The 19,773-nt window shown below is 35.3% G+C and overlaps 1 protein-coding gene across 1 annotated transcript in view; it reads right to left on the reverse strand.

Moving 5' to 3' along the window:
• Positions 1–19,773, reverse strand: part of LRPPRC (leucine-rich pentatricopeptide repeat containing) — a gene marked incomplete at its 3' end in the record, with an annotated part of 55,437 nt that overhangs the window by 23,089 nt on the left and 12,575 nt on the right. The window contains exons 11-21 of the mRNA XM_009580685.1: positions 17,877–17,995; positions 17,148–17,241; positions 13,312–13,381; positions 9,489–9,516; positions 7,122–7,179; positions 5,881–5,987; positions 5,591–5,668; positions 5,190–5,243; positions 4,368–4,481; positions 3,044–3,174; positions 1,541–1,626 (exon numbers count right to left, since the gene is read on the reverse strand). Coding sequence (XP_009578980.1) covers positions 1,541–1,626; positions 3,044–3,174; positions 4,368–4,481; positions 5,190–5,243; positions 5,591–5,668; positions 5,881–5,987; positions 7,122–7,179; positions 9,489–9,516; positions 13,312–13,381; positions 17,148–17,241; positions 17,877–17,995 — 939 coding nt within the window. The remainder of the gene's footprint in view (positions 1–1,540; positions 1,627–3,043; positions 3,175–4,367; positions 4,482–5,189; positions 5,244–5,590; positions 5,669–5,880; positions 5,988–7,121; positions 7,180–9,488; positions 9,517–13,311; positions 13,382–17,147; positions 17,242–17,876; positions 17,996–19,773) is intronic.

The following is a 19,773-nucleotide window of genomic DNA, read 5'->3' on the forward strand; positions in this document are numbered from 1 at the left end:
ATGTAAATTCTGGCGTATAATGCCGATTTCAAGTTAATTACTACTTGCATTTCTAAACGAGACTACAATTATAAATCCACAATAGCATGGTTTTATCATTTTGCTGCAACTTTGACTACAAATTATAGATAGGAACTGTGTGCCCACTCTGCACCATGTAACCCTGTATAGTCTGCCCTATAGCTGCAAGATTCTACTAAATGGATGCTTTTATCGTTCAATGCTAACATCTGCTAAATCACTCCATTGTTTCTTCAGCAGATGGCTTGTCACGAGGCCAGATAATAAAGATATGTTTACACTGTATATACAGCCAGACTAATGGTCTGATACCGATAGGGCCTGTTTGCTGTGTCGATACTAATTAGCCAAGGAGAGCCAATGAAAGCTTTCTAACAGACTGCATGTTAAAACATTAGGTTCATTAAGCTTCATTAGCAAGGCAGAAACAAACATTTTGGTATATGAAATAAATGCATTTTTATAATGTTCATAATCATTGCATAGACAGAATGTTTTGACCACTTTACATTTGGCTACATTTATGAATTGTTTTATTTTCCGAGGGACATTTATGCTCTTAAAAGCAAACAATCTTTTCAAACTGCTTTAATGTAGAGGTGGTCATGATCTGATTTATTATGATTTGGAAAACATCAGCTTTGTTTATTATTTTTCTAACAGTAAGCTTAGTAAGAGGCCAAGACAAATTTCGAAGAAAGATCTTACAAGAAAAAAAATTGCATTCGCTTTTTTGTTTTATTGTATAGTGTTTTATATAAAACCGTAACATTTTGTGTCTAGGCTTGGACCATGCTTTTATGGTGTTAAATCTTCTACAAAATCATAGAACTTGATATTCAGAATCACCTTTTAAAGTTGATGACAGTCTAGAGTTCTTTTAAAGATAACCAAATCATGTAAATTACAGAATTACATTAGACTAAATTACAGAAATTAAAGAGCTAACAGCTTAAAGCAAACATCTAGAAATACAAAATAGGCAGTTTGCACAACACTCATTAAAAGCCAAAATTTCCAGGCAGTTTGACAGATTGACTCTAAAATTCAATAACAAACACATAAAAAAAACTAACAGAAAAATATATACTTTATAAAAAGTTAAATGATTTTTTGCAGTACTTGGCTCTTATGAGAAGGTTATGTTTATAGGTTTTATGTTCAGCCTTCAGACCTTCTTAAGCAAAAACAAAGCCATTAGTCTAGGCACATACGCAATTTGTGCCATAAGTCATGATCTTCAAACTCAATCCAAACAGCAATGCTAATAAAAACTAGCTGCAGAAATGCAAAAAGCACTGAGCTGTGCAAATGTAAATGACAAGCTTGCCAATCCATTAAAACTAATGGCCTGCACTGTCCAAGCATCTCTGGTTGAATTCACATGCAAATTTGTATGCAAAATGTTCAAGCACTTTTCAGGACATGATATACCATTAATATCAACTCACATTTTTATTCTTGAGGCAAGATACCTTTATTATATAGCAGAAACACACAATGAAAGCAAATGAATTACCTTCTAGTCTACCATGCTTTCCTAAGACCTCTACCAGTGCTACATACTTTCCAGTGTCAAGAGCAACAGGTGAATTCTTAGGGAAGCTAGAAATTAAAAGATTAAGAATTGTATCAACAGAAGTTCACATTTTATGGATTCAGTTTAAAGGTTTATTTTTAAAACTACATAACAAAACATCAGCATTGAGAGCTAAAAGTTATAATAAGTATTAAAGGAAAAATCTGATAGACTTTAAAAGATACACCATTAAAACGTGATTTAAAAATATTTTCCACACATTTTCCCACGCCCAAACCCCAAAAGTTATATTTTAAAATGGTTTAATTAATTATTTGGTAGTTATTCCATAAAACAGGTATTTCCCAGAAGCCTGGGAAGAAAACTCAGTCCATGTGGCTGGGGCAGGGCTATATTCTTTTCGATAAAGAACATGAAACTATTCGCCTATAGTAACAAGTTCAGAGCTACTCTTTTGAAGTTTCTGCTGTGTATTTTTTTTTCTCTTTTCTGGAAGTTTTAAAATTCATTCTTCTCTGTTGTTTCTTTTTGTAACAATTCAAAGAATCACTTCTTAGCAATATTATGCTACACTTGAGGCAGATCAGTAAAAATGTGCTACTGCCATGAAGCTCCAGTAGAGCACTCAATTTTACTTCATGCAAGCTCACTATGAGGATTGTGTGAGAGTGGTAGTACAGCCAAAACCAACACACTACGAATTATTTGCAGAGTGGCAAATTTCGTGATATTCATAACTCAATCATTTCACATAAGTTCAAACACTAGCGAGGTGTAATGAGCACCTGCCTGCTAACCTACTGTAAAACCAAAGCAAATACTTTGAGTGCATATGAGATAGAGAACCTGAAAGTAACACATAACTTGTTCTATATTCACTGCAGTATCAGACTGAAAGGAGGCTTTCAAGGGAAAAAGGGAAGGGGCAAATAGGAAGATTATCTGTAAGAATTTGCTCCGGGGTAAGTCATGCATAGCATGTTTTAGCTGGGAGCTAATTTTCACAGCCAAAATACAAAGCTCTGAAAATAAAAATTTAAAGTAGAAAGTTTGTTGACAGTCTTAAAATAATGTCACTCAAACATTGCTATTTTAACGACAATATAGGTGCAGCATATTCTAAACACATTTTATGTGCTATTCTAACACATAATACAGGTACTTTTTTCCCCCCTTCAATTTAGGCATTATGTATGTTTAAAATAAAAACAAAACAGATCCTATGTAGCAATTTGCCTTTACCAAGGAAAAAAAAAAAAAGGTAATTACTGACCATACAAAGTAGCTGCTTCTGATGTTCAATTATACAAAGCAAACTGTTGTTTTAAAAAACCACACCCTTGACTGTTTTAAATGCACATACATTGGTGGGGAAAACTAATTAAAAATGGATGAGGGGGTTAATACTCAACCTACTTAATTCAACAAGGTCTGTGTATCAGCATAAATCTCTGTGACATGTTTCAGTGCCGGTGTACTTACACTTTTTCTTTCAGGTTCATTGCCTCTTCTACATTATCATGTCGACAGCACAAATTTATTAAGGCTGCATAGCCACCGACAACCATGTCCGGTTCGTATTTGGCTTTCACTTCAAGGGCTTTTTGCATATTCTAAAAAAGGAACAAAGCAAAGATGTGAACTAGAGGAAAAGTCAATATGACATTATTCTTATATGTTCAGTGTGCAGTTACATGACTGCTTTAGTGCTTTTAGTAGTGTAAGATCACATTTGGAAACAGTGTTCTACTGCTTTAGCGAATTTTAAGACTGAATTCTGCAGAATTTAGTATTTTTCTAAAACACCTTTTAGATAAACTTGAGAGTAGATTTCTACATAAATTTTCTTGCTTTACATTTATATTTTTAGCATGTTTTAATGTAATACTTATTTTTAATCCCGACAGACACCATAAACATGATTAACCCAAATTCTAAAATAGTTCTTATTTATTTGGAATTCATAACAATTTTCACCTGGTACACTGCCAAACACATAACAAAACTACTTTCTAAAGAATAAGAAACTACTTCACGATCCCATAGAAAGCTTATTTTTTTTAGTACATTCCTATTCATACATCTGACCACTTTGAGCTTACAATGGTGTTTGCTTCTAGTCTTATTTCACATACAAAATCGTAGAAACAGACAGCTGAGAATCACTCTTTCTAAACTGTATTCTTAGCAACAGAGAATATTGTGTTACCATCTGCATGACTGTTACTGTTCCTGTATATACAGCTTTATAGGCAGGATCATACTGAACAAGAAACTGAATAAACTGTGGTGATACCACACAAATTACAGACACACACTGAATGAATGTAGACTACAGCTGGACGCCTGCCGAATGAAGGCAAGAGACCCTTTATCTCAGAAGAGCTTTCCTCCTGCAGGAAAATGGAATTTCAATCCCTGCATTAACAACCTAGTAATATTTGAATTGCAAATGACTAGTGCATGTATCAGTTGCTTGACAATCTAGATATAAGAGACCGGAGCCATGGCTTGAAAGGACATTTGGCATGTATGATAAACCTATCACAGCTGTTACTATCATTCACTCTGCAGATTATCGTAAACAAACTTCAGCAACCCCAAAACATGCCATTCAAGGTGTTGCTGAAATTAGTTAACCTTTCGATTTAATTGCTTTTTGCACTTATGTTTGATTTATAAGCATCAAACCATGCAAGCATTGCACTTGTCTTTGCTTAACTATGTCTTTCCATAATACAGTCATTTACGTCCCTTTAAAAATATAGCTATGTGTTTCCAATTATCTCTGCATTGCTTAAGATACCTCTTCTTCACAAAGAGCATGTATGAGTTGTTTCAAGACATCTGTAATAGGCTGGTTTTCAGCTTTTTGCTTTTCTAGTTTCTTCTCCAAAGCAGACACGTCAGATTTAGCACTCTAAGTGGAGGTAACAGAAAGAATGTCAATTGCAAAAACACCCTTCCCCGAACAACTTGTCGGATCACTTTAACAAAAGACAGACAAAATAATCCTCTTCTTTCATACTACAAGGAATTTTTTAATCATTTAAGGTGCTTTTATCTGTTTAAATACTACATACTAATTGAAGATTTGAGTCAGAACACAGTAAAAAAAGGCATTAAGTAGCATATCTACAAAGGTCAACATTACTATTTCTCTCGTACTCAGTTCTTTGTGTTCAGGGAAGTAGGGAACAGAAGCCTGTTCCTTTTTCCATCTCCACTCTGCTCAGATCAGAGATGTAAAGACTTGACACTCCACCATTACAAGCAGTATGGATTTATATGGTTCCTGCCACTCAAGTGGATCACTGTAATTTACAAGCATGAATTAAGCCTCACACCACCACTGCTAACTAGAACTTTCAAAAAAATATTTACCAGACAGGGAAACTGAGGCATGAAACCTCAGCCAACTCCAAGGTCAAGTATCAGGTCTAAGTGAAAATCGGGATAGCCTTTACTCCTACTCTGGAAAGTAACCTCTGAACTTCAAATGGTAGATTTAAATAACGCTAATATACTTCCATGATCTGAAAACTAGTGATTACACTTCATCTAAAACCCATATCCAAACATTATTATTACAGTAAGAACAAGCATAGCTGTCTGTGAATTCACTTACTTCTGGAATGTTGTCTGTAGACAGGGTTTTTTTAAGAGACAGTAACCTTGCATCCTAAAATGTAGTAAGACAAAGATATCACTAATCCCCCCCAAAAGTTCAATCTCTAAGTAAGCTTATCATGCTAAAAATGTTCAAGTTAATTATATAAATGCAATGTTAAAAAAAAAGCTGTATTCTGCAGCATTATTACATTGACTTGAAAAAGCACTTATTAAATGTATCCCTCAAACTTTCACATATGAAATGAAAACAGCTTCAACAGTGAAAAATCATGGAAAGGTTAAAAGGCTTACATATAATCACTGCATAAAGATATTTATTTTGCAAAGGAGAATATATTCACAGAGTACAGATACTCCATTTTTTAGGTTCAAAGTAATTGCTATAGAACCACAGACCTTAATTAATTCAGGAACTTGAGAGGAGTCCAGCAGTCTGCAAATGCCGCTGTAGTGGGTTGTAGGGATAACTATATTCTGTACCAAGAGGAGGGGAAAAAATTATATGAGTTTTGAAACACAACCAAACTGAAATTTGTCTAACAGAAATTATCTCAGATGTAATTCAAGTCTCCAGCTCTTGCATGTCATTGAGAAGTGGTCTGGTTGTACTTAAAAGCAGCAATTTCAAATCTAATAGATACATGTCAGGCAGGACAGGCATTATGTAGCAAAAAATGAAATGGTACCATCTTCTTCAGCTGATGGAAGTATTGTCTCAAACGCTCCTCCTTGGCCTGTACCTCTGAGTCACTCATGCTGTCAATCAAGTGATAAAGAAAATAGCCAACAGCTTCTGTGGAAAAAAACAAGAGAAAGCATTCCACTAAAATTACCGAGACTGTCATGTTATCAAGATTAATTTATAAGAAATCATTTTGGTGTGAGATGTCACCCTGATGAGAGGCTCTGAAATGGCAACAATGATCACTGAGGCATAGAGATTATGTGGTTTGGGAGCACATATCTAACTGGTGAGTGAAAGGAATATTAATTATTTTCAGACCTAGTGACAGCTTTTCAGTACAGAATCTTACTTCAATTTATTTTTTCCACTACTGTGTGACAGAAGTGGTACTGCCCAAGGCCTTCCCCCCCTTCCTTCCCGCTACCCCAAATAGTTGCCACAAATATTTTGTCATTGCTCAAAAGAAAAAACAGATTTCTAACACTTTGCATATTTATTCCGTACATTTTACCCATTATATTCCATTACCAAGTTACATTAAGTATTGTAATATTAATATAAAAATACAAAAACCATAAAAAGTATTCTAACCATTAGATCAACTAATACTGAAGAAGTTGCCTATTAGCCAATGAAAATCAAGATTAACAGATTTTAGCAAACAGACCTAAGTTTCTTATCTATGCAAGTGTAAAATATATGGGGTCCCGTAGCCGAAAACAGGAAGTGCATCAATTATTGTTTTCTCAATGGTTAGCTTTCCCCATACCCCTTGTCTCTCCAGCCCCGACAGGAGGAAAAAAACCTCTGTTTTTTAAAAACCAGATTATACAAAAAAAGTATACTTATTTCAAAGTAGAAGATTTGGTATGTTAAGTACCATTTTGCTTCACAAAATCAGAAGAGCTACTAAAGGTAAAACCAGGTTGAAAAACTGCTTTTTTTTTTTTTTGAAGTATTTAAGCACTGATACTGTGTTCATTCTAAACTTCTATTTTGGGTAATAAACTTAGAAAAATAAATCATTATCAGCAAGATTTGTTTATAATTCTAAAAAAAAAGATCTCATGGATCTCACAAAATATGCTCTGATTATTCGAATCAGGATTTTACCCAACATGTTTTCAAATTTCACTTTCAAAAAGAAGCAATCAGTGTTTACTGTTGTAATCCCTCAAACCCATCATTACACAGAAGAACGGATTTGTGGATAAGTTACAATCATAGAAATTGAAACTCTACCAGTTGGTCCTGGAGGCGTCAGGCAATAACGTTCATCTTTGTACAACAGTTCTGTTATCTGGTAAGACAGAATAATCGTACATTGCAGCCAAAAGAAGCAAGCAAGGACAAATAGTATCTGAAATTGAATTCTCAAAATAATAAAGCATTTCTCTGTTAAAGTATTATTCTTTACCACATCATAGTAATTCCCTAAGAAATACAAGGAAGTTTTTTTTGTAAATAATAGGTTTTTCTTAAAAAAAATATTGCAAACAGAAATGCTTTCTGAGGTATGGTAGTAAGACAGACACTCAAGTACTCTTTTTATATATCATTCTACAGAAAGTTAGCTATCATAACACATCGCTTAAAGCAAATCTTAACCAGTGTCGCTCCTGAGATGCTACAATTATGCTCCAATTTACTGAAAGGCTGAAATTGGCCCTTAAAGCTTTTCTTTTTTTTTTGAAAGAAGCAAATACATAAAGAAAATAGAGGAACACGATTTATCATGCTCTGCTAGATTTAAGATAACTAGTACACCTGTTGTAAATAAGTGCAATTTTGAATGACAACATATGCGTCTATAAAAATTAATTGCATTTGACTAAATTTAGCACACATTCCATCAGTCATACAAACTGAAGGAATATGTAGATTTTACTACATCAGAGGAAAAGAAGCATTTACTCAAAAGCCCCCACATCCTACCTAGAAATACTTTAACCTAAACTACATCGCTTTAAAAATCCATTTGACTGTTCTTAAGGAAATTACATCACCTTTAGCTCAAAACCAAGATTTTAAGTATTTCAAGAATTTTGCTTTATCTGCCATGATTCTAGAATGCAATCTGAAAAAAGTTAGAGGGAGGTGCATTCCCACTGTCAAAGTGCTGTGTTTTAAGTAATGACAAAAGAAAAGGAACCCTCAACTTCAATTGTTAATGAAAGTAACATTTTTTGTTTCATTTGTTTCATAAACAAAGCCAGAAAATACCAAACGTGCAACGAAATACCGTATCTATCACTTATCGTTCTGCCAACACCACGGACACTGTGCACAGTTAAACTACAGCTTTCTTCTGCCCTTTTGCCCCCGTCCTCCTATGGCAAATCAACACAGAGAAGAACCTACAACTACAATAAAATCCAAGAAAGTCATGATAACACAGTTCTCCTTCCAAACCAAATCTCAGAGAATACCAAAAAGGATGGCTTACAGAAAAAAAAAGAAATGAATGTGTGATATTATTTCTAATGCTAAGTATCTATTTATTTCCCAAGTTAGCATTTCTTATTTTAGAAGGTTAATACACGTATTTACTCATAAATTTAGCAAAGACAACAAAATATATCTTTTTTCCATTGTGGAGAACAGCAGAAGTAACTCTAGATACCACTTCACGTGCACCATTACCTCAGTCCTCTGACTGTCCTTCAAAATTAATTTCATAATGAGAGTAATGAGATCCTCTTTTTTTCTCTCCGTGCCTTCTCCTTTTATTTTTTAAATGCAAAAATGGAAGGATAGAGGCAGAGGACAAAAACATCCTCTCACCATAGTCTTCACACAACAGAAAATGGTAGTAAAATACAAAAAAACCCTGCACCTCACAAGTTGTACCTGATCATTCATTTCCAAATTACAATTTCCATTTCATTCCAAGATTTCTTCGCAAAATCTAAAATATACTGCAAGCCATGTACTAGTTTATTAGTCAGCAGTTACAGTATTGAAGAAAAAAAGACAAGAAGCACAGTGCATTCCTTCCTAAATTCTGTAACCACATCCCAGGCAGTTATCTGCCAACATCTCCTCTATTCCAGTGCTCTGCAAAATTTATTGACGAAGTTATACTGCATCGTCTTCCTAATGTAGCTCATACCAGGGAGGGCAAGATGATCAGTCATTTCCCCTAGACTTCATCCAGGTGATGACTTTTATCTGGCTTTGCCTTCAATGTTTTAAGTTATAAGACTTTAAAATTCTAATTGTGCCTTATTATTTTATTAGTACTAGTGTGGGACAGGAAGAAAGTTTAGGGAAGGCAGGAAAGGGAATTAAACAATGGCAGATTGCACAACTATGGCAGACTTTGTTCCAGAAGCTACAACTATGTACTACTTTCAGCTATAACAACATTGATCTAGAAATTAGAGTAGCATAAGCTACACTACATGGTAACATCACATTTGATTTTTCACAATTACACTTAACTGTCCAATTTGAAAACTCAATTTCATACAGTTCTACAATCTGCCACTGACAAAAGTCTTGCTCAAATTTATCAGTTCTACAATTATCGGGCTCAGAATTCAGATTTACAGTAACGCAGTGCCTAAAGAACTTGATTTTATTTACAGCATTATTATCTACGCTTACCTTGCTCCAAAGATGTACATCATTTGAGCTGAAGAGGGCAGCAAAGGATAACAAATTAAAAGCAAGAAAATGATTTTACTCTTGTATCTTTTTAAAAAAAAAAAACAACCACAGATCATTAACACTGAGGATCTTATTAAATTATTTAAATAAAACTAAAATACAGTAATTGCCACATATTGTTTAAACCAACTTTGTACAGAATAAGTATTGTACTTTTTACTATACTGCATATGGTCATAGTTTCTGCTAACTTAAAATAATGTAGCAATCCAAACAGATAACTAAGACTACAAAGAATATGTTTTAGTTTTATTTTTAGTTCAATCATTTAACATGTCCTAATTATACTTTTTTATTTTATACTTCATTCTATTTAGCATTTCAAGAAAATAAGCTTCACTCAAACAAGTCGAACTTTACATAGCAAACACTCGATATGTGGAATTTGCTAGAGCAAAAATCTAGACTCCTGTGCATTAAAATGAGATTTTTAGTATAGACAGATAACTACAGGCAGCTATAAATGCATTTATACCATGCAAAAAAGAAAGTAATCAAATCTCTTACTTAAGGTATAATGTTTATTATAGTGAGTTAAATAGATAATATTTTTAAAAACAGAAAACAAAATATAGAACTTTAATTTCTCCCCTCATAGAACAGGACAGAACTTGGAGAGCACTTCTCCAAGAACTTCCACATCATCAGGTTACAAGTAAAGAGCAAATGTTAACTAAAGCGTAAAAAACCCGACATTAAAATGTTAACCAGTTCACTGAAGTATAAAAAACCTTGCATTTTTCTATAATTTGTAGAACATCAAAATTCTCATTAGGAGCTATAACTTCTCAACAACTATAAAGCAGCATTAACCTAGACAAGGCTAAGAGAACAAAAACTTATGACCTTATTTTATCTTCCTGTAATTCTCACATGGGGTAAATAAGATGTCAGTCTGAACAGCTGCATAGAAACTTGAAAACATTCATAGAAGTTTAGTATTTTATTTAGGAGGTTCAAGCCTATGAAATATTTATTCTCTTTGTGCAACTGCCACTTGTATTGGAAAACGAGTCAAATGCAGGTCCGGGGCGGGGGGAAGCTATCTGTGAGGTTGGTTAAGCTTTCCTGGGTGAACTCGCTCCACCACTGACAGCATGACAATGAACTGCAGATAACAAATGCATCAATTTCCTAAAGTACTTGACTCTGAAATAGTAATGGTACATCAGGCAGATAGAATAGGAATACTTCGAAGCAGTTACTAGAGAAGAGCAGCTTCAACAGAAATCCATAAACTAGTCTGCCACAGACATTGTTCATGTGTCCCTGGTGTCCATACCCTGTACTTTTGTATGGCAGTCCTAAACTCCGCTCATTTGAACATTTGAGACCCACATTTAATCAAAATTTTGCTGTGGTCTTTACAAAAGCTACAAATATTCTTTTCTTCTATCATACCCTCAAGCTTCATTTTCAGGCTGTTCTAGCCATTAAGTTTAAAATAGAAAAGGAAACAAGAATTGGCATGCTTTCACAATATAAGGGTGAAATTTGGGCGTAGCCAACCTTGTACATAGCTTCTGAAGCCATGTGGCAATAAAGGCAAACAAGAGAGATTAATATTAAAGAAATAAAATAAAAAAAAAACACTTATGCCACACTTAAAAGTGGCAAGGAGAGGGGGGAAACAGTAAGCTGAATTAAAAAAAAAAAAACACAAACCAACAATCACCCAACAAAAAAAAAAAACCACCAAAAAACCCACAACCTTAATTTCCCTCAGAATTCCAAGTCTTTAGCCCAAATGTCTGATAACTACTGAAATCACAACAGTCGTTAACTGTTCCACTGCTGAGGAGAGTAACTGTTTCACTTGAGGAGAGTATGATTCTTCCGCAGCAAATTTTCACAATACAAGTTGATAATGTTTTATAGATACTTTAAATCACATTCTGAACACCTGCACAACTCTCCAGTGTGTCCTGGTTTCGGCTGGAATAGAGTTAATTTTCTTCCTAGTAGCTGGTATAGTGCTGTGTTTTGGATTTAGTATGAGAATAATGTTGATAACAAGCTAATGTTTTAGTTGCTGCTAAGTAGTGCTTACCTAGTCAAGGACTTCTCAGCTTCCCATGCTCTGCCAGGTGCACAAGAAGCTGGGAGGGAGCATAGCCAGGACAGCTGACCCAACTGGCCGATGGGGTATTCTGTACCATATGACGTCATGCTCAATATATAAACTAGGGGGAGTTGCCCAGGAAGCAGCAATCGCTGCTTGGGGACGGGCTGGGCATCGGTCAGCAGGTGGTGAGCAATCGTGCTGTGCATCACTCATTTTGTACATTCTATCATCATCATTAATATTTTTATTATTTTCCCTTCCTTTTCTGTTCTATTAAACTGTGTTTATCTCAATCCACGAATTTTACTTTTTTTTTCCAATTCTCTCCCCCATCCCACTGCGGGGGGGGGGGGGGGTGGGGGTGGGGTTGTGTGTGAGCGAGTGGCTGTGTGGTGTTTGGCTGCCTGCCGAGTTAAACCACAACACAGTGGTAGGAGTATTTCATGCTAGCATTGGTTGTGTGTGGTAAACATTGGTATGGCTTCCTTTCTAATGCAAGTCCTACTTCAACTGAATATTTATCTATACTTACAGAGACAAAATATGTTTCAAAAATCTGTTACTTTAATTAACACATCTGAAACAGATGATTCTGGGGCTGACTACTAAAATATATATACACCTAAAAGGAATTTTATACCCCTGAATGGAAAATACCCCTATTGGATCTAAAACATTATTTCACTTATCCCTTGGATGTCAAGATCAGCTGAGGCCTAGTTAACAAACCCAACTTGAACACTACTTTGCTTTTTCTCTTCCTTTTCCCATGGTAGAGCACGGTCAGGTAGAGCTAGACAGAACTTGCAATTTACTAGGAAATTATTTTGGTCATATTCACCTGGTATGTTTTACTAATATCCAACCTAAACATAGTTATATCTCACAGCCATTACAAAATTTTAGGAAATAACTTGGTCAACAAAATCAGTCTTCAGACTCTGGTCCTGAGTAATATTAAGTGACCTCTCTGGTTCCCAGGGGTGTAGGTATGCTGCAAAAAAACCTTATTCACAGTCCTAAATGTTTGACTGGGGCAAACAGTGAATGATAGAAATGCTTGTTAATTCACATATACTTGCATAAGCTTAAGACAACCCTGCAAGTTAGCAAGAAACCCTCCTTGCAAAATGGGATCACGTGGCCATGAATACAAAGTCATAGCAATGTAGCACAATACTAGGTGTTAAATGTGAGCATTCGGGAGTCGTATTAACCCCGAGGGCACAGAAAGATACCAGATGTAGTAGAATATGCCTGCCTTCTATTGGTATTTCATCTTCATTAAGCACCCATTTACTTTAATGGTTAATAATAATAATAATCTTTAGGGAAATCTTACATTAGCATAGCAGTTTATAAACAAAAAAGTGAATAAAGATAAAACCCCGAATGTTTACTACCAGTTCATATACTGTCATACCACAGAACAAACAAGAACAGTGAAGTTCTTTTTAATCTACTATATATAATACTTCAAAGATATGCTCATATATAGTAGAGGCAAGGGAACCAGGGACAGCAGAAAGGAACAAAGATATCCCTCAGATCTGCTACAGCTGGAACCCTACTCTTAAATTTTCAAACCTGGAGTGGGGGGGAAGGAGACTGCGCAGACTTGTGCTCAACAAGGCAAAAAGAGAGAGGGAACTTTGCTACAGAGTTAAAAAAGAGGTATTCGTAGAGCAACCTTACCTTTTAAAACCCAAAATAAGGCTGTTTCTAAACTGACGAATATCAATAGGAGGTGTGCTTGCTGAAGACACTGTAAATGAAAGAAATGTTTCTAAATAGTCATTTTAAAAAAATCCCTGAACTGCAACAAGTCAGTAGGTCACGTAAATAGGGTGTCATTAGAAAAACTATTCCGTTAGTTTAGTAAACGCTGACAAACTTTTGTAAATCAAAATTTAAAATACCAGGATATTTGAAACAGTCCTGGTTTTATCTGCTTTAAAGCTGCTCCATTTCAAAAGAGATCAAATATTCTAAAAGAGATTTTTCCCTCTTCATTGCCTTTAATGGCGATAGTTAATACATTAGTCTTTTATACAAATTAGTAACAGGAGTAAGCATTTTATCTGTAATAAAGTACAAGACCAAAGAAAATATTATGTTCCAAAAAGCAAAACAAAACCCAAACAATCCTAATCAAGAAAACTTGAGATATTAGCTCCGGAACAAAAAAAGATCCACCACAGGCAAATGGTTTGCTAATTGTTTCAGACTGACTACCCGCCTTAAAATAGGCTTTACAATTTTGCCTTCTATTTTTTTTATTTAAAAAAAAAACAAACCAAACCAAACAAAAAAAAACCCCAACAACAACAATGACACTTTCTTAGGTGTTTGCTTCTACCAGTGTAAATTGCCTGACAAGAAAGAAAAAGTAGTTCCATCTAAAGTGCTATCCACTGAATTAAGTTAAACATAAGGGGAAAAAAGAGAAAGATACAAAGTTCTAAATGTTGATATTTACGATATTGGTTGAACACAAAGGAAACTGTAAAATTACTTAAAATTAGATGTCCCTGAGAGGTCATTTACAGTTATGCCCTATGTCCTCATCTTTACATAATTTCCTGGCTAAATATTCCAAATCATTCTACCTTCTTCCTCTAGAATTGCTGTCTCTCATTCCAGCACCATAGTCCAGCAAAGAAAAAAAATACAGTAGTAGATGCATTTAAGTCCTGTATGGGCCCTTTCAGCAAGGGCTGCAATATGGTGTATGGTAGAAGAGAACTGAAAAAAAAACACCAGCTCTACAAGAACCTGGAAAATAAAAGGCAGGAACAACATGCTAAAACCATTCCTTAGTCTAACTCCAGGTGTTTAGAAAATTAAGTTTAAATGCTGGAACGTTTATTTTAGTTTGAAAATCTCAGGTAAAGTTGGTTTCAAGAAACCCTCAATACAAATCCTCCTCCAGTGGTATAATAAACTTTTTGCTCATAAAAAGACGAGCAGAAAAGCATCTCAGTATGCTCAGCTGCTGCTGACAATCGGCAACCTGGTTTCCTTAGCAACAAACAAGTCTGGGAAAATCAAGAGGCTGACAATGAAGTGGAATGGAACGGCATGATAAAGGGAAAAAGCGGCTCTCATGTACACCGCCTTATGCGCCCAGATTCCTCAGCTGATGCTTCATAGTTTTCATCTTGTCAGTAGCAGAAATCTATATATTAGAAGGTATGAGAAGCTGAATCAATACACCTAGATAGCAACCAGCATTAATAACCAACCTTTGCCTTCCCTGACTACACTGATGAGACAATCTTGAACTATTTTCCATACTGCATCTGTTTTCCCCTCTTTGTAATACTGCAAAAGGAGCCAAGTCAAAAAAAAACCAACCAAGCAAAAAAAAAATCAGCTGTTTAATATCTGTGCCTTATCATTACATAGGTGCTAATTAGATTTACTAGCATTCATTTCAGCTTGGTAAACTATTTATGGAAGTACCTTCCTTTAAAGCTCAAGTTCAAAAGAAATTTTGTATGTCTCCACGAATTATTAACCCCGGTCTTTGCACACAGAAATACCACTACAATACCACTACAGACAACAGCTAAATAATACACTATGTGAGACTAATTTCATGACAATAAGACAGAATGCAGCCTACTATATGAGCCTGTATCATACTTTTGGTATTATATACATTTACCATATACCAGGCACACACGTATTTGTGCCTTATACCACATTAAAACCTGAGTATTTCAGTTAACCAAAATGAGTGTGCAGGGGTGGGTCTACTTTTTCATGTAGGCAAAAAAATAAAACCCCTATTTCACTTTCCAGAAGAGATTTCATTGCTCCTAATAAATAGTTATCCTTTCAAAAAAAATTTCAAAGTTATTTTAGGTACTTCATTTTTCATGGTTAATGGTTTTTTTTTTTATAAAAAGAACAAACAAAATAATGGCAGAATGTAAGGTGAATCTTAAAGATTCACTAATTGATAAATCTCCAATACAAAAACTAAATCACTGATGAGTAACTACTCATTTTCAACACAACAGCTTCCGAGGGTCATGGTGTATAGACTACATATTTCTATTTGTTAAATAAAACTGTTAATAACAATTGCAGCACAAGACTGCTTAAGATTTTCCCTGAACCTTGGACACATAAAACTGCTGTTTAAAAGAGTTCTGTGGCAGATTTAGTCCAAATTTAGGTGTTTTATTATTGTCTCAGTATACTAGGCAAAGGAAAACTGTATTTGCTTTGAATTTTGAAGAGAAACATATATTCCTACTTAATCAAGCAAATCATCCCATAGATTCAGTCAATGATATATATTAACTTTTCATGCTGGTTTTGGCTGGGATAGAGTTAATTTTCTTCACAGTAGCTAGTATGGGACTGTGTTTGGATTTGTGCTGAAAACAGTGTTGGTAACACAAGGATGTTTTCATTACTGCTGAGCAGTGCTTATACAGAGTCAAGGCCTTTGCTGCTCCTCACCCCACCCCACCAGCGAGTGGGCTGGGGGTGCACAAGAAGTTGGGAGGGGACACAGCTGGGACAACTGACCCCAACTGATCAAAGCGATATTCCATACCGTATGACATCATGCTCAGCATATAAGGCTGGGGGAAGAAGAAGGAAGGGGAGGACGTTCGGAGTGATGGCATTTGTCTTCCCAAGTAACCATTACACATGATGGAGCCCTGCTTTCCTGGAGATGGCTGAACACTTGCCAGCCGATGGGAAGTGGTGAATGAATTCCTTGGTTTGGTTTGGTTGCGTGCGCAGCTTTTGCTTTGCCTATTAAACTGTCTTTATCTCAACCCACCAGTTTTCTCACTTTTACTCTTCTGATTCTCTCCCCCATCCCACCAGGGGGGAGTGAGCTAGCAGCTGTGTGGGGCTTAGTTGCCAGCTGGGGATTAACCACAGCACTTCTGCAAGCACTGAGCATCAGAACAGTCTTTGGAGAAAACTCTTAAAAAGTGATTAACTCATGCTGTTACAACTTCATCACCTAATTAACCCATCAAATTTATACACATAACTTCCATGACCAACAGATCAGCAGAGCACCCTCAGGTTAACGTCAGTGCCAATCAGTTCTTTAAAGTTGGTTCTTTCATTAATAATCCAGTAGTACTTCAGAGCCATATTGTTAGACTAGCACCCTGTTGTAAGATGCTGCAAACAAAAACAATCCCCGCACCAACAACTTAACAGTCATTGTGCAAGGCAAATTGTTTCCTTAAGCCCTCTAAGTAAAAGAGGATCATAATCATATCACAATCTGTGATTTGTAAATATCTTATATGTAAATCTTATGGCCAGGTTCAATACTAAAGAAGAATTTAACCATGATATGTTGTCCCAAATTGGTAGTTTCAAGCAGTCTGACATCTCATCATAGAGGACCTCACATAATAAAAGCTTTGCTCAAGTTTCCCACATATCTTTAAACCTCTTGTATTAATACATGTAAATCTCTTAGCCTACAACCAATCAACACTACAGCCAAGTATGTAGTAACACACAATATGAAAAATACTTACATAGAGAAAGAACATTGTTCAGTCTCCCATGTGCTGCTTCATGTCTTATTTCTGCTACATAGAGTCCAACAGTTTCAAACAGGCAGTCATTTTTCTAGAGATAAAGCAATCAATCATTGGAAGTACACACAGAGAAAACCTTCTGATTCTTTGTATTTTTAACTGCTTCCTTCCCAAAGGACATTGGCATTCCATGTTGAGAACATAGAAGGTGCTCTACAGAAGTCTACATGGCTAGCCAGATAAGTTGGACTGATCAAAAACTATCCAGCTTTTGTATTGAAATCAACTGCAAGAGACAACGTTACCAAAAGCAGAAAGAGTGGGACAGTTAGTCTGCAATTCTGAATTCTTTAGCAAGTTTAAAAAAAAAAAAAAATTCACCAGAAACAACTGTAATACTTCTAATCCTCAGTAAAAAAAGGACACAATTCATTTATTTAGTTTTCCACTTCAGGAAACAGAAAGACAGTAAGTCTTGTGCAAAATATTTTGGTTAGCTCTGAAAAGGAGAAAGAAAAGCAGCAGGAGAAAGAAAAGCAGCAGGAGAAAGACACGGTAAACAAACCATCAGTGCAACAACTGTTTCAAAAGTAGTCTAAATATTCTGAACAGGCTTCATCATACCAAGTTGATAATTAGAGCACTACTGGGATCTAAAGGCTTCACAGGACATAGGAAAACAAGCCACACAATAGTCATTTTTATGAATTCTAAATGTAAACTCACCTTCAGCTGGGCACGGGCAGTTTCACTATCAGCAAAATTTTTAAAAACATAGTCTGTGTATGTTTCTGTATCAAGTTCCACCCCCAACTCGTGCATCACTTTGAGGACCTCAAAAATACCTATAAAGGCAAAATTGGTAAGGCTAAGCATTTCAGAAAAATGAAAACTTGAGACTCAACATTTAAAGATAAATGTTGCTTTTCAAAAAAAGGACTTGTCTCCTCAATTTCGCTCCTTGAAATTGCCATGCAAAATTCTGCATTTTTATTTTAGGTGTTAATAAAGTTCTTAATTGTGAAACTTAAAATAGATTTACTGAACTTCCTGTTCTGTACTATCAAAAACATGAAACTCTCAGCTAGTTTGGAAATTCCTAGTATACAAAGTTATTTTCTAACACAGTGAATATATGACAGTTAGTCATGTTTGCAAAACATCTTTTAGAGCTATGTATCACAATGTCCATATTACTATGCATAAAAAACAAATCTGAAATTTGGTGTAAAGTATATAATCAAATTCAAGACACAAATGCATTCTTTAATACATAATACATTCTTAGCTTTGTTCCCAGAATCCAATCCTGATTAGCAAGGCAAACTTTCAAGATTTGTCTCTAAATTTGTTTAAAACAATAACATCTTTGTAAGCAAACAGGTTGATTACTCTATCAACGCATCAGCTTCAAACTGGAAATTCAGAGAAAGGCTGGAGTCTCCCAAGCCCCAGTGAAACTACATTATAACTTCTACAGGGTTCAGATCAATTCACACAACTAGACTGTATATTACTACTGTAGATATGCATTTGAAGACAACAGATACCAAACTAATAGTTCAGCAATTAGTGTAGAGTTTTGGAGTACATGTCACGCTTTATAATTGCTCACACTCTTCTGATTTGCAGAAACTTCTTACAGTAACCCTAGCTAGCAAACTCTGAACCCCTGTCAAAACCAATACAGGTATTATAATTTTTTGCTGGTCTAAAAATGATTTGTCAGTTGCTGCAGGACACCAGTACCAAACAGCATATGTTTTTTTCAACTTGCATTTCATACTTATTACTTTAAAAATGTAAAGTTTCCCAAAGTCCCTGTCTTTGCCCCGGAGTGCCACCTATGGAAAAGTGACACTTCCATGAATATTTTATGCAGTGCACTATGGTGCAAATAATCAAATGTGAATTCCCTTTGAGCACTTGAAAATACATGCAGGCAAGTCACACTAGATTAAAGTCGCATCATCTGTTCAAGTTTGCCTTAAACAAAACTCTTGATTTTGGCCCAGAATCTGAAAAAATATGAATAAAGAATTAATTACAGTAAGTCCTTCTTGATACCTTTCAAATTTTGACAGCTACTTTCTTTTTCATGTTTTCAACTTCCCAAAAAAATACATTAAGTCCTCTTACGCTGAAACCTTTTCAAAAATAACTGTATCTGTATCGCTAGAAATTATTTTGAAAACCGAGAACTAGATACCATAGTGAATAAAGTGTGGTAAACTCAGGAGATTTGAGTTCAGATTTGTATCTAGAACAGAGCAGAAAACGGGCTTGTCACAAATGTCTACTAGGGCACAGTTCCTGAGTAGGAAAGGGTACATATGAAGATTAGAACACCAGCACAACAGTGAGATGCAGATTAAGGAGGAATTCCAGTAACAATAGCACATAGCCAAATTAATCACAAACTTAAAAAAAATACTGCTACACATTTCTTCATTTCTAAGATGGCTGATGTACAATTTTCTGGGGGAATAGCAGATTAATAAAAACCAACACAGAATCCTACAATTTTGCACACATTTCCTACCTCATTGAGAGCAGAATTACTTTATTATCGCAGAAATATCTTCCACAATACAAAGCAATGGAACGTTCCCACTTCAATCAA

The sequence above is a fragment of the Fulmarus glacialis genome, unplaced genomic scaffold (assembly GCF_000690835.1).
Source record: "Fulmarus glacialis isolate BGI_N327 unplaced genomic scaffold, ASM69083v1 scaffold16336, whole genome shotgun sequence".
Taxonomy (NCBI): Eukaryota; Metazoa; Chordata; class Aves; order Procellariiformes; family Procellariidae; genus Fulmarus; species Fulmarus glacialis.